Raw genomic sequence first — 15,092 nt, forward strand, 5'->3', positions numbered from 1 at the left:
AGTCTGTTAGGGTTGCTGCCAGATATCATAATGATATGTATTAGCACACACATTTACTTGCTATTAACTCCAAACTGCAATTTATTTCTAAGCATTTCAATAGAAAACGGTGTCTCGCTTGTACAGATGTGGAACAATTGTGTTAGAGATGTAATGTCCATTTGGCAGTATTTAGAGAGGCTTTAGCTGTTCAGTTAAGCATCCAAAGCCCATGTTCATTCAACCACAGAGAGGGGTTGGTCATCCACAGCAACAACAACAACAACAAAAACAACAACGTGCACCTATTTTCTGTGATGTGAAAATAAATTAGTATTCTACTGAAATGAGTTATTTCTCTCATTCCTGTATTGTTTCCACTAGTGCGTTTTCCTCCAACCCCTTTTCTTCCTGACAATGTTCAGGAAGAACACAACGGGGTGTTTTATCAAATGTATGGAAGCAGGTAGCTCATACACTAGAGTAGCTTTTTGTGTGGCTTTCTCTCTGCTGGTAAAAAAAGGAAGATGGAGCTTGATTGTCACGCACTCTGTAGTCGCAGCCATTCCTGCTGTTTGTAATGTGGGCATGAATCGTGATGAGTTTCTCGAGCAGCTCCCTCACTGCTGAGGTTCAGCACCCTGGACAGAGCCATGGTGACACTGCCAGTGAGTTCACTAGTTTGATGAATTACAAGGCAACGCTTGCCCATTTGCTCAGCAGCTCCACCATTTGTTCACACACACACACACACACACACACACACACACACACACACACACACAAGTGACATCGCATTTTCCAGCTCCACAGTTGCAATGAACTTTGATAACAGTCACATGTAAAGCTTTCTAAATTGGTTTCAGACCTTCTGAGTGCAAGAACCAGAGCTTCCTTTTTGCTTCATTCGCTCATTCTTGACCCAGACAACTTAGCTGGAAGTTGTCATTCTGTCAAGATAGAGCCGAAAAGATTTAAGGACACAGAAAAAAAGACACAGCATTTGATCACAAAGTAGCTCTCCTCAGATTGTTCCTTGAATGTCAATTACAATTGAATAGGCATATTATTAGCACAATACGTGCATATCTTAAACAAGTTGTTGTTGTTGTTGTTGTTTGTTGTAAGACCATTGCCTCCCACAGAGAAGAAAAGTATAGGCTGCCAAACACTTTCACTTGTGGTATAGTGCAATGTTTAAGCCATAGGAGTTGTGCATTTACTACCTGTGCTTGCCATTAAGGCTCTTAATGTTTGAGAGCTGGAAAGGCTAATGGCTAATGTAATACCAAGGCTTTGAAGTACACATATACCTATTTTTATACAAGAAACCATACCATGCTGCACAAGTAATTGCTATTATTTTCTCCATTTTTCTGCACTGTTAAAGGTTGTGGCTGGAACCCCTGGACCCAAAGGAGAGAGGGTGAGTCACTGTTAATGGCATTAATGAGGAAGTAGCTACTTGAACCTTTCTTTAATTCTGTGACATACTCAACTAATGCAGCTTAGTCCGGAAATGAGAAGACTAAAAGTTTGTAAATGAAGAAGCAGAACAGAGCAACTGAATGACATCACTTTCCTGGTTATGATTGATGCAGGGTCTTAGTGGTCAAACACTCCCAGGCACAACTGGAGAGAGAGGTCTAGCTGGAGAAAAGGTGAGTCTGCCTAAAGCATTTCGACTGAAGGCTCACTCTTAGCCGGTGCCGCAAGACAGTGTGAAAATATCGAGCGCTTTTTCATTGATGCCGATCACTAATAACTGCTGTCTTTCAGGGTAACAGGGGAGACAAAGGAGCTGCTGCCAACAAAGGAGAGAGAGTGAGTGACATCACGCTGCACGGAAACAAATATTCATAAAGTTAACATCACATTTTCACATCATGTTATCTGTCTTCATAGGGAGTGGATGGTGAGCCAGGAGAGCCTGGAGAAGATGTAAGTTCTTCCACAGCCACCGTTTGTTTTCTGGATTTCTTTTCTTTTCTCTCACGTGTTGTATTACTGAATGTGTTTTTTGTTATTTGCGTATAGCTTCAAATTGTTCCCAAAGGTCTAATGCTTTCATCTATTAGTGAAGGTTAAATGCCACCATTACACTACCATTAGTAGTGTGTAATTTAAGGTAAACATTTTTACCATAACGATGTGAGTAACTACTCAACTACATCCAGCTTAGACTTTTATACTAATATGATCAAATGCAGCATATTGCTATATAGCACGATGGGACGGATAATATGGAACCAGGCGAGTGCCTGGGGGCACCAAATGATTAAGACAAAGACTAGACTTTTAAAGTATTTGTTAACAAATTCAAAATGAACTGGCATCAGCTAAGCAGATGTTGCTAGAAAAAAAGAAAAACAATCACGGCACATAGCCACGATGAAAAATATACTTGGATGGCAAGTGGTCAAAATCAACATTTTACATTAAAGACTTAATTTACACACTTGGAGTGTGGTCACCCTAGGGCACCACACTGTGTTAATCCAGGGCTGTTAGCATAATCGGCTGCAATAATCAGCTCCAAATTGGACATGTTGATCATCCTCATTATGTAATCACATCCTACTTAAACCCATGTTTTAGGCATTTCTGTTATCCAGAAATCAAACAAGGGTGCAGGAAATATGTAGTGATGCTGGTAAATGTATGCAGATTTTGCCACACATGTAAAGCAAGGATTCTTTATGCCAAATGGTTTCTCTTCAAGGTCAGTCCAATTATTTAATCTAACCTTGATCAACCATTTTTTTCTACCTACAGCAGTGTTATTAAAGTCTCTAGACCTCCTATCTCAAAGTGTCAGTTGTAATTGTGACAAATCTCCTCTGATGCTCAATGTTTTGATTATTTGAGGTTAACGAGGCATGTTAAGTGTAATGACAACCAAGCCACTGACAGTACACACTAAAGCTGATGGAACGTGTCTTCACCAGCATAATAATGAATGCCAAACAGATATTTGGGGGGCATGCAGAAATGTGTTACACTGTTAAAACAAACTGCAACTGTGCTTCATCATTATTATTATTATTATTATTATTATTATTATTATTATTATTATTATTATTATTGTTATTGTTGTTAATATGAAAAAAGCAATGGTTTACATTTGTCTGCTTTCTTTCCAGTAAGGTATTATTGATATGGGTCTTAAAAGAATCCACAGTCAATAGCTCTTATTTTCACATCTGACATTTGTCTTTCATGCAGGGGTCACAGGGATCTTCAGGGCCAAAAGGAGATAAGGTAAGCTTTCTGTCATGGGTTGTTATTAATTTGCCTGAAATCAAAACCAATCCAAGTGACAGTTATGACGAAATGTGTGTTGCAGGGAGAGAAGGGCATCGGACAGCTAGGTCCTCCTGGTCGGGTTGGGCCTCAAGGCTTAAAGGTGAGTAACAGCATGTGGTGCAACATAGGATGATCTACTGTATGTTTTTACCTACCTCTCTAATCAGTAAAAGTGATCTATCAGATGTGAGATAGGTCAAAATCTAACTCTGACTTCATTTCAGGGAGATCCAGGCCTTCCTGGTTCAGCTGGTCCTCCAGGGCTACAGGGGAAGTCAGGTGATGCTGGACAGCCTGGCCTGAGAGGAGAAACTGGACAACTAGGACCTGCTGGACCACAAGGGGAGAGGGTTGGTGGAGCTGCTTATTACACAAAACTGTATTTTCTTTCTCTTAATATATGTGGTTGGTTTTCAATTACTGAGGTCTCATTTCCAGGGTCTCCAGGGCTTTGCAGGCCGTGCAGGAAATGTCGGACCCCCTGGTCCCGCTGGTCCTCCTGGACAGGCAGTGAGTTTAGATCTTGTTTTTATTACTACGTAAAAATCTATTTTTAAAAAAAAGTTAAAGGTCTGAGAGAGAAAGGGAAATCGACAAACACACAGATGAGTGATGAATTATGTGTGCATTGTGTGCTTTTTATCGTAAAAGATTCATAAATCTTTACGATTCATACTTTATAGGGCTCTCCTGGTACCAACGGGTTCAAAGGGGACAAGGTGACTATCCAAGCGACACATATTTCTGTCTCCCTGCTTGAATGTTAATGGCTTTTTTTGAAGGGTGTATATATTATTTCTGTTGCCAGGGGGAGGTTGGTGTCGGAATCCCTGGTCCCAGAGGAGAGAGAGGAGAATCAGGGCTGAGAGTAAGACATCCGTGACATCAGTGTTTCATTGAAGATTTGATCTATTATGAGTCTGGATAATAACAACTGGTTTGTTTGTGTGCCTTTTTCTGTATGTCATGTCTTAGGGAGAGGAGGGCCGGGCTGGCTTGGATGGGGAGAGAGGGCCAACGGTAAATACCATGTGACAACTTTTATATCCATCCCTCAGTAACTCAACATACACTAACAAAGTTGTGCCAACAAGCAACAATATAATGTTTTTTTTCTGAGCGCCAGCGTCTATTTGCAATTGTTCCAAATGAGGAGAGAGCATATGCGGCTGCGTGTGGCTGCCGAGCCAAGAAGCGTTGCACCCAGCATCGTATTTTTTAAGAGCACTTCAACTTTTGTGTGCGGCAGTTCCTAATGCTTCCTGTTGAAAATCTCTGAAAGACGATGGTGTCGTCCCTCCGGTGCCCTGCTAGTGCTTTCTGAAATTGAAAAAACACTATATGGACACTCCTCAAGCTTTGAACTTGTCTTTTAGTGTTGTGCTTTACAAAATGCTTAATTCACCAGAAGGCTGTATGTATGCAGACACAAAGGGGAAAACGCAGGCATAAATCTTCATTGTTATGATAGAAGAGCTGTTCTTCACAAGGACACAATGTATTGGATCGTAAACTAATTATTCAACAGGCCTTGTCCTCCCTCACAGTGTTGCAGCACCCATCATTTTAAAACAAGATCAACCTGTGCTCACCCTTTAATCTAACTGTACAGCCTGAGGGGTCATGATATTATTGGGATTTAAGTTTTGTTGTCTGACCCAGGTAAACATGGCCCTGAGTTAAAAACATGCATAGTGGCTTTTATGTGTGGACCAGAATATAATAAACCAGTATGTGTGTTTGTGTGTTTATCAGGGTTCACCAGGGAATCGTGGTGCTTGGGGAGAGAAGGTGAATACTACCAGGCCTTTTCCCATTTTCATGTCATCATGCGAGCTGTGTCCTCCCTCGAGTCCTTTGCTCGTGTAAAATGGGGAATTCATTTGACACGCCTGAATGAAATGTTTTGCTCTCAATCTATTTTATTTTCTTCAGGGGGACATCGGGCTGCAAGGTGACAAAGGAGAGAAGGTGTGTACATTTTATTATCTAATGAGCTCCACCACTGCGCGCTCTCTCGCTCTCACTCTCACTCTCTCTCTCTCTCTCTCTCTCTCTCTCTCTCTCACTCTCGCTCTCTTTCTGACACAAAAATGGATAAAGAGGAATATAAGACAGATTGTGTCGGCAGTGGCTGTTTTGAAAGAGCTCTTTCATGAGAGAGCAGGAGGAATATATGAATACACACAATGTTAATAAGCTACGATACTAAAAGTGACACCGCCTAAGAAAAGGTTACAGGATGAAACATGGTTTGTTGATGTTTTGGCTTTTGGGGAGAAGCCAGATGTTTACAGCCGTACTGTCACTCACAGGGGGACACTGTGCTGGTGGGAGGACCTGCTGGAGAACATGGCAACAAAGGAGAAACAGTCAGTGAACACCTGGATGTGTCCAAATGTTGAATATAATAAGATATCCTTGTTTGTTCTTATAGTGTATGGTTTGGTTTTTGCTTGTTGTGGATGTCACTATTGTTTCATTTTAGGGTGACAGGGGACCCAAAGGTGTGCTGGGGGAAAAAGGGGTGAAAGGTCAAGAGGGCCCTCTGGGGGAGCAGGTAAATGTGTTTCTTGTCCGAACGTATATGTGATGGTCTTATGGCTGCTACTAATGATCATTTGAGTTATACATTAATTGTTTTGTTTTTTTGATGAATTGACTAATTATTTGGTGAAGAAAAGTGTCCTCCCTAATTTGCAAAAATCCATCCAACCAGCTTCAGAGATGAAGCAGAGAAAAGCTGAAGGATTTGTTGCATTTAGACGCCTGAAATCAGCATTTTTGCTCAAAATCAAAATAGTTGTCAATGAATTATCTTAATGGCCTATTTGAGTAGTTGTCTCTGATTTATAGTTAGTTTGCCTCTTAACAGAATTTGATCTGAACTAGTGGTTGATGATATATTATCATCAGTAATGTGGATCTGATGGCCTAGCAGGCGCATCAATTGATTATTTAACTCAGAAATATGATTCACCCTAAACAATATTCTTATGTTGCAGCAACAAAGAGGCCACCATATTGATATTATAAATGATCGATATGCATATTTCTGTGTATGTGTGTATTTGACATCAGGGTCTGCGGGGAGAGCCGGGAGAAAGAGGATCCATTGGATTCCCGGGTGCCCGTGGCCCTGGTGGACAAAAGGTGAGTAATGCTGAGCATGGATGATTGTTGTGATTAAATCCGTGTCAGAATCAATAGCAAAGCCAGTCAGTAGTCGGTACACGTAGTAATTTGACTGCTCTAATCACTATAAGTCTGTTGTCTCCCTGCAGGGAGAAGCCGGCCAACCTGGAGTACCTGGTGAATCGGTCTGTGATTTTAATTCCGTCCAAATGAAGATTTAGCATTTTCTGTGTGTGGTTTTATCTCTTTGGTGGACAGACCGAGGGATGTTTTCTGTTCTCTCTTTAAGGGTTTCCGAGGAAAAGACGGGATGCCAGGGCAGACGGGGGAGAAGGGAGAGCTTGGTGTTGTAGGAATGAGAGGAATCAAGGTATTTTCTTTGAGTCTGTGTGCTTGAGATGTTGTTTGTTCATTCTGTGTTGTTTCAACGTTCAAGCACCTTTCAGGAGTCAGTGATAACAGTAACAACTCAATACTAACATAAAATGAATATGATTGCACAGGATTAAATTAAAGATATCCATGCAGAATATTTGCTTTCACCCTGTCACTATGATTATTAACAGCCGGAAATAGGGATTTTGCTCAGCCTGATAGAACTAATGCCCGTTTTTCTTTCACTTAATCTATTCATTTGAATTATATTTTAATCACTGAACCAATCAAAGATTTGGGCGACGATTCAGATGTGTGGAGGCAAGCTATTTTTTTAAATTTTTTTATTATAATAACCTTTATCAGGTTATCTCATTGAGATAAAAAAAAAGAGAGAAAGTACAGAGAGAAGACATACAACAAATGCAGCCAGTCACACACAAGTATATACCTACAAACTGCATCAGAAGCAATCATAGACCTCTCTAAAAAGGCACAAAGTTTAAAATTGCTCAGTGGGATGAGACGTTGAAGCTTTGAAGGAATATTTTGACATTTGGGGAAATAAAGCTAGCTTGGCTCTGCCCACTGTTAACAAAATCCAACGTACAATTATTCGTACAAAAGTATAATGACAAGTATAATAACCACAATTAACCGTTTTTTATGTGCCAGGCTATTTCTTGTGCTGGACCATTTAGTTCCTGAAGACTCCTCGGGGGCCTGGCAACTGGTCCTGGCCAAGAAACAGTCATGCACATAACGCTCCGTAAAGCGATGAATTGACGTTTTTATACAATGTGTTTGATAGTACATGTTAATTTGTGAGCTTTACAGGGGCTGTTACCTTTAGGCTGAGCTGGGCTATCTGTTACTAAGCTAAACGACTGCTGGCAGTAGCTTCAGATGAGAGTAATATTGATCTTCTCAGTTCACTGGCTTTCCCAAAATGTCAAAATGTTACTCAAAAGATTCATACTATTTTCATGGTGGAAATCACTGGTACTAACCCGCCCTGGCTGTTTGTTTTTGTGAACAGTTGTTTTTACTGAGAAGAGGTGTGCGATAGTGACGCAGCTTTAGTAGGATACATTTATGAACAAGAATGATAGTGTGTACGTTGAGGACCAGCCTACTTTTTCCACATAGTACAATGAATAGTAAGGTAGAATGAACAATGTGGGAGTGCAGGATATATGCATCTAAATAGTTGGATACAGATATGATGGTTTACACATTTTTTATCTTTAATTACTGTGCCATTTGCTAAATTATACGTTTGTGCAATTGTAAGACTCCTACTAAAAATTCCTAGCCAACTTTTTAAGTCTCCAAAGAAAAAACTGGGTTGAAAACTTCCTGTAAGTCTGTCTGTGTGCATTTGAAGATAATACCGTGTGCTATCAAATGAACATGTGGATGTAGCACGACTGTACCAGACAACATCGGCCAGTCCTCTGCTGCTGTTTTGCCACTTGTAACAACATCCATTATCAGATTCTGCATCATATTTGTGCTGTTTGGAAGTTGCTGGACAAGCTGGATCATGTTCACTGTACGTGTAAGTGCTCCTGCACAATGATTCAGCCCGAGCGGCAGGTAAAAGGACAATAGATCAATGGATGGACTCTGTCTGACTGGTTTAGAGCATCTTGTCCGTTTGTCACTCACAAGCTTCTTCATGTGCCTCTGTCAATGATGAACGTATGTGTTTCCAGGGTGACCGAGGACCCAAGGGGGCTTGTGGAAGTGATGGACCAAAAGGAGACAAGGTGGGATCAAGACATATCTGATTTAGGGGGAGAAAGGGGGGAGGAAATAAGCATGAATGAAGAAATTGTATCGTGATAATTTCCCACCCAATGGTATTTTGACACTGGGTACTTATTCTGTCCCAATAATGAACCAAGAATTTAACATCTCAGTAATAGCTTGTGGTCTGTGAAGCTAGATGTTGTTTCTTTTTGTGGCGATTAGAGATGCAGCGATACCGAAACCAATAACGGAGATCAGTACTGATAGCTGGATCAGGTTTTGGTGACAAATGGGCCATTTCTGACATTGAATAACTTTATTGTAATTAATAACAATTCAGTCAATGTATCAATGAATAATAATAATTGCCTCACACATGAAAGAATGGGCCCAGTCACTGGGCATACAGCTTATTAATTAAATACTGGTATCTGATGGGTACTCTATATCGGCCAGTACCCAAAGCCCAGGTATCTTTATCAATATCTGGACTGAATAATTTGGATTGGTGCATCCGTAGGTGTCATTATACGTTATTCTTAATGCCTGTCATCGGGTCTTAAAATCAGACGAAATGATTTACAGCACGCAGGTTCACCAGAAACTCCTTTAGCTCAGACGCCAGCGGGCCGTTGAGTCCATTGTGGACAGACCCAGACCCAGCTTTGCAAACGCCTGCGACCTGCAGTCTCTGGTGCTTTTGTCCACAGGGACTGTCAAATCAACACAAAATGAAAGCTCCTCGTAGTACCTTTTTAATAAGTTATGAGTTAGACATGTATGAGTCGAGTACTGTGTGGTAAGTACTTTGAAAATTGAATGAATCTGAGTGTTTGTGTTCAGGGGGATGGTGGTATTCATGGAAGATCAGGCCTACCTGGAAGAAAAGGGGAACAGGTATGAGTAACATCAAACAGACACGCTGTGCTCTATTATATGCCTCGTGTGTGCTCTTAAGACTCGTTTACAGGCATGCTCTCTGTGTTTTCCAGGGGGAACTTGGACCTTCTGGGGCCCCAGGGACCCCTGGAAAAGAGGGACTAGTCGGTGCCAAGGTATGTGTTGTCTAACTTTTCTTGAAATCAACTATAAATGTGTCCAATATAGAGTGTTACCACTTTTCTCTGACTTTGTAGGGTGACCGTGGATTTGACGGCCTTGCAGGACCCAAAGGAACTCAGGGAGAGAAAGGTGAAAGGGTGAGTTTCTAACTCAGCAGTACAGTGTGAGCTTACATGCTGTACCTAATCTCCATAATATGTATGTACAGTCAGAAACACAACATGGCTCATCCTCAGAGCTACATACAGGAAACCTTTAGATTCATAATTAACTGTCTCTGTGCCTCATGCAGGGTCCGTCTGGCGTACCTGGTCCTCCTGGCCCCAGAGGAGTGGATGGGGTCTCGGGCCTGAGTGGCACTCAGGGCCCAGCTGGTGCTAAAGGCCCAGAGGGGCTCCAGGGACAGAAGGTGACTATCCTTAATGTGGCTTGATAGTGGCTAGTTCCGCGCTTCTCCACTTTAAGGAGGCAGATGTCTATTAAAGAGACGAGATAGGACATAATGACAATTCAACAAGCCTTTGTTACACCAGCTAATGGGTGCACCATCAAGTATGACTGTGCACACATTTCTTGGCAATCTAGCAAAGAAAAATAATGTGTAATGGAAGCAAAAATAGACTAACGTGTCAATTGCTCTACTGTGCGAGTGCACAAAAGAGCAGAAGTCAGAGATGTGTGAGTGGCAACAAAGATAAAAAATTTTGGTTTTGACAGTATATGACAAGAATATGATGTACGACTTCTATAAAAAGAATACTGTCTTTTGTTTTTCTCCCTAGTTTGTTCTCCTGTTTCTTTTTTTACCTGACTGCTCATTTTGTTTGATTTCTGTGAATTGCTTCATGATAATGATTGACAGTTTGATGGGCCCGGCATACGACTGGCTTGTCTGCTGCATCAACAAAGAAAGAAAGAAAGCCGGTGAAAGGAGAGCAGGGCCATATCGAGTCTCTTTGATGGGCTCACCTTTTTTTTCAAACTGAGACACTCCCTTTAGTCAACCCAGTTGCATTATTTTCCGAAACCAATATTTTTGCTTTGGTGCAGGCTGAAAGGAAGTCTCAGCATCTGATCTGTTAATATGATGGAAAAGCAATAAACACAAATGCAAAAAGACTGTAAACATACTGTAAAAAGTAGCTTTGATGTCTGCATCATAGTAAAATCCCTTTTGCACATTGTGTGTGGAATGAAGTACAGTACAGTATGAGTACAGTAGCAGCTTATTTGGAGAATAGATATCACTGGACTAGAAACAGTTATCTGTCTTTGTTTTCACTGAAGCTATGCAGGCAAAGACCACCTGTCCCGATATTATGTATGTAAAGATTGTTACTTGCATTGTAAGGTTTACTACACCTGTCTACTGCAGACATGCTGTATGTTGTAATGTTGTTTTACCTCTGTCAGGGAGAGAGAGGTCCAATCGGTCCCGCCGTGGTTGGTCCACGCGGTATCCCAGGGATCTCGGGGGAGCGAGGAGAAGCGGTTAGTGTCACACTTGTCTCCTGGTTGTCATCTTTGATAGGAAACAATTTGTAGAGGTCAGAAAGAATTCTTGGTACCCTTATCAAAAACATTTGAAAATATTACCGCACTGAATTACTTGTTGAATTCCAGTATTACTCTTTCCACAGTGTGCCAATTTCCTCATCGCTTATACAGTTAATTAGTTTCAACCAAAACTGGTTACTTAAAAATGACAACCATATTTTATTAACGCTTCCCAGCTTTATATGAATTTTTGGTTCCTCAAAAGGGGTCCCATATATTTATGTATCTGTAAAAGTCACAATGGCCGATCTTTCACTTTGACTTTGCATTTAGTTCATGTGCTGCACCTGGTCTCAGCTTAATGAATTATTGTGCTGCAGGCCCCTCTGTGGGTCGTGTGTCCTAATGTGTGTCCATGTTGCAGGGAGAATTCGGACCAGATGGAGCCAAGGGAGACAGAGGAGAGCCAGGCATGACGGTCAGTGCTTCAGCCTTACCGTAGGGTTCAATTTGAAGATGTGGACATCAAACAGCACACACACACTTACACAGAGCTGATATTAGGGTTGTGTTTGTAAGTGTGTTTTTCTTATTTTTGCTCTGTTCCCCCTCTTTGTTTTGAATTCAGGAGTATGAGGTCAGGGCGTACGTTCGCACAGAGATGAGTCAGCACTGTGGTGAGTCTTTCATGCAGCTTGCATTGCTAATTTATAACGGAGTTGTCCCCAAGTTGAACTTCAGATGGTAATCACAGCATATGAGTCACAGCTTCAGCTAAACTTTTTGAAAGTATGATACATAAGAAGCTGCAGAGAACTACAACAATGCCATGGTTCTTGAAACTGATCATTTTTTATTCCCTCTGTTTCTGCTTCCTTCCTGTCCATCTGTCTGATCCTCAGCGTGTGGAGGTGAGTGAGCCATTCGGCTGCAGCAGAAGAGAGAAGGGTGGACAGAAGGGCTGTGATTTAGCATGAGTCACAGCGGTACACTATACCACAAATACTGCTGCAGAGTAGTGAGAGCAGTCAGTCGCATGTATATATTTCGAGAATGCTTTAGGGCATTTTCCCTTATTAGGCATTTGTGTGTGGTTTAAATGATCATTTAACCTCATGCACACAAAAATAAGATAGTTACATTACCTACCATTATTATATGAACATGTTGGACTAAACAACGTACTTTCTCCAATCACTGAGAATAGATGGCATTAAATGTTTCAAAATGAATTAATTAAAAGACAATTCCAAAAAAACTCAAAATGATCAACTTTCCCCAATGTTTTAACTTGTGAAATGTTAATCATTGTAAGTCTTCATCAGAGTTGTGAAGCAGCAGTTACTAAATATGCAGTGTTACTGATAACTGATGTTTAATTTATTTTCATTACCTAAGAAGTAGTTATGCATTTCATAATGTTTTAAAAATGTGACTCGAGTAAGACAAAAGTCCATACAGCAGCGACTTGAGTCCTTAAAGGATCACAACCAGTCTTTAGAAGATTGCCTCATGGTGACCAGTCTTGCAAAAACTCCTTTCAGCTGGTGTGTATGTTGGAACGGTGGAATGATTTTTGTGGTGCTTTGGGGTTGTTGTTTTTGTTGTTGGCTCATGTATCTGAACGTTTTACTACCAGAATGTTCTGTCCTTCTTTTTTTTTTTTCCATCATGTTACCTTTCCGGTCCCCCTTTTCTAACACTTACCCGGTCCCTTTCGCTCTCTAAATCCTGTCTCCGCTCCCTCGGTGTCCCTTTTCGCTCCTCCCCGTCCTATCTGGTTCTCTCAGGTTCAGGCCCAGTAAATCGTTCCCAGCCCCCGGTCAGGTCTCGGCCTGCACCAGAGCAACAACTGGTCGTGAAGGGTGAGGAGGGTGAGTGTGTCCGTCCATTGCTCTGCTTGTCGACCTCGATCTGTGTGTCTGTCTGCGTGTTCGTCCCTAACAAACAGGTCTAACTTGGTGGTGCTGGGCCTGGAGACCTCTGATCACTGGGTGGTTTTCTCATTAGGAAAACAGAGGACTCCATTTATGTTAAGTCCCACATAATGTATTCTATAGGCGTATCCAGACAAATACAAATGTTAGTGTATAGGCTCACTGACTATTCTCACCTGTATTTAGAGGCTTCCTGAGTTGTGCCAATATGGTCCAGGGCCTTCCATCTATCTGAGGCTTGGAGGTCGTCAGACGTAGGTGAAGGATCTCTGACGTGTGTGATGTCACATTTCTCTCAGGCCGTGAGCTGCATGTGGTGGTAAACACCAACGACCCAGACTACGAGCACATCTACTCCGTCGAGGCCTACGACAACCCCTTGGAGGAGCTGCTCTACTTCACTCCCACTGCCAACCAGAACGATGGTACTGTGTTTCATACTGTGTCAGATGCTACCGTGCAGGGAAATAGTACATTAAAGACATAAGATACCTTGTGGGTTTTTTTTTTTTTAGAAGCTGAAACTTTACGACACTCTGACAAGCATTTTAAAAAAAGAACTGGCAGCTTGACAAATGAGATTAATATTTTTCTTCTCAATAAAACATTTGCAAAGCCTATTTTTGGAAGAATTTGAAATCAACATCGTTTACGTTGCTTGCTGGTTGCCCGTGTGCGTGCTGACATGGAACGTTCAGGATACACATACAGAATGGGGAGCCACCTGTAAAACCATACAGTAACACAAACTATAAGTGGTCAAAATCTCCACAGGGTACATTTGAATCAAACATTAAAACAACACAGTGGAAGTATGGGTTTTGAGAGGCAGATGGGTACAAACATCAGACCTCCAGCAACCTTTGCTGTACTACTTATACCATCAAGCTTGTGAGTTTGTTTTTCAGGCAATAGGTCTTAACAAAGACAAAACGATTAACCTCAAAGAAATGTGTCAACCTGAATGTTACTCCAATATTTTTACACTATATTATTCTATAATGACAATTATGCCAAATTCCAGGTTTTCCCAAATTTCTACAATTGAGGTGGTGATTAATATGTTCACAATCAAAGTTGTCAAATACCTGGATTCCCCTTTTTAATTAAAATGGCCCCAACATTAACAATATTTATTCACATGCGACAAGTGTATCTGGTTCATGTGATAAATAGAAGATGGCATGTCAAATTTCTTGAATTTTATTCAACCAGCACATAATCCAATTTGTGCTGGAGGAGCGTGTCTTATATTAAGTGTGTTTCACTTTGTGCTTACGGTATGTCATGACATTGAGATACCGTGTTGACCTTGTGAATTTTTTCACTCACGCCTGCTACAAGCGCCCACCATCCTGAGTCTGTGAACGTTAACTTAGAGCACCTTTTAAATCACATTAATGTATTTTGTTTTCTCTTTTTTTCTATTCATGCTGAATGTGTCTATGCTGTGTGTCTGTGTGTGTGCAGGTGAGGTTGTCAAGGATGAAACTGACAAAACAGTCAAAGTTGAACCAAACAAATCAGCCACAGCTGATGTTAAGAAAACAGCAAGAGCTGATGGTCAGAAAGAAGCCAAAGTTACATCTCTGAAAGCAGTCAAGTCCAGATCAGTCAGAATCAAGAGGAGAGTCAAAGGGGAAGGTAAACTAGCTCATGTGCGGTTGTCCTGTATTGGGATCTATCAAGGATTAATTCTGCCATCCTGCCTGCCTGGTGTCTGGTCCTCTCTGCATGTCCCAGGCTGCGTTGGCTGTTTCGCTGTTGTCTTAAAAGGATAAATGCAAAAACAAAGAATAATATATCAGTGCTAATGATTTGCTTTTACATCTAAAAGAGAATGCCAAACTATCTAAATAAACAGGTTGGTTTGATTGAGTTGTTGATCTCAGTGGTCAGGAATGCTTGTTTTGGGTCCTCTGCCTCTGCTCCTCTCTGCCTGGCCTGCCCTTTTCTTATTGTGTGTGCGCCTTTGTGTCTCCGCGTGCAGCATTCTTCATGTGTGTGTGTGTGTGTGTGTGTGTGTGTGTGTGTGTGTGTGTGTGT

At 41.3% G+C, this 15,092-nt stretch overlaps 2 protein-coding genes across 2 annotated transcripts in view; both read left to right on the forward strand.

The window, feature by feature from the left end:
• col7a1 (collagen, type VII, alpha 1) overlaps positions 1–2,213 on the forward strand; it is a 42,180-nt gene extending 39,967 nt beyond the window's left edge. The window contains exons 88-91 of the mRNA XM_031849568.1: positions 1,370–1,405; positions 1,581–1,640; positions 1,759–1,803; positions 1,885–2,213. Of these exons, the coding sequence (XP_031705428.1) occupies positions 1,370–1,405; positions 1,581–1,640; positions 1,759–1,803; positions 1,885–2,016 (273 nt within the window). The 3' untranslated portion in view covers positions 2,017–2,213. The remainder of the gene's footprint in view (positions 1–1,369; positions 1,406–1,580; positions 1,641–1,758; positions 1,804–1,884) is intronic.
• Positions 2,214–3,113: 900 nt separating this feature from the next.
• Positions 3,114–15,092, forward strand: part of LOC116383763 (collagen alpha-1(VII) chain-like) — a 12,865-nt gene continuing 886 nt past the window's right edge. Inside the window, exons 1-26 of the mRNA XM_031847848.1 lie at positions 3,114–3,240; positions 3,326–3,385; positions 3,510–3,635; positions 3,724–3,795; positions 3,969–4,004; positions 4,094–4,153; positions 4,261–4,305; positions 5,041–5,076; positions 5,221–5,256; positions 5,601–5,657; positions 5,774–5,845; positions 6,367–6,438; positions 6,570–6,605; positions 6,710–6,790; positions 8,514–8,567; positions 9,394–9,447; positions 9,543–9,605; positions 9,687–9,749; positions 9,905–10,021; positions 11,026–11,103; positions 11,534–11,587; positions 11,738–11,786; positions 12,012–12,020; positions 12,900–12,983; positions 13,346–13,471; positions 14,517–14,690. Of these exons, the coding sequence (XP_031703708.1) occupies positions 3,199–3,240; positions 3,326–3,385; positions 3,510–3,635; positions 3,724–3,795; positions 3,969–4,004; positions 4,094–4,153; positions 4,261–4,305; positions 5,041–5,076; positions 5,221–5,256; positions 5,601–5,657; positions 5,774–5,845; positions 6,367–6,438; positions 6,570–6,605; positions 6,710–6,790; positions 8,514–8,567; positions 9,394–9,447; positions 9,543–9,605; positions 9,687–9,749; positions 9,905–10,021; positions 11,026–11,103; positions 11,534–11,587; positions 11,738–11,786; positions 12,012–12,020; positions 12,900–12,983; positions 13,346–13,471; positions 14,517–14,690 (1,756 nt within the window). The 5' untranslated portion in view covers positions 3,114–3,198. The remainder of the gene's footprint in view (positions 3,241–3,325; positions 3,386–3,509; positions 3,636–3,723; positions 3,796–3,968; positions 4,005–4,093; positions 4,154–4,260; positions 4,306–5,040; positions 5,077–5,220; positions 5,257–5,600; positions 5,658–5,773; positions 5,846–6,366; positions 6,439–6,569; positions 6,606–6,709; positions 6,791–8,513; positions 8,568–9,393; positions 9,448–9,542; positions 9,606–9,686; positions 9,750–9,904; positions 10,022–11,025; positions 11,104–11,533; positions 11,588–11,737; positions 11,787–12,011; positions 12,021–12,899; positions 12,984–13,345; positions 13,472–14,516; positions 14,691–15,092) is intronic.

This window comes from Anarrhichthys ocellatus, unplaced genomic scaffold, assembly GCF_004355925.1.
Source record: "Anarrhichthys ocellatus isolate YVR2014 unplaced genomic scaffold, GSC_Weel_1.0 scaffold1, whole genome shotgun sequence".
NCBI lineage: Eukaryota > Metazoa > Chordata > Actinopteri > Perciformes > Anarhichadidae > Anarrhichthys > Anarrhichthys ocellatus.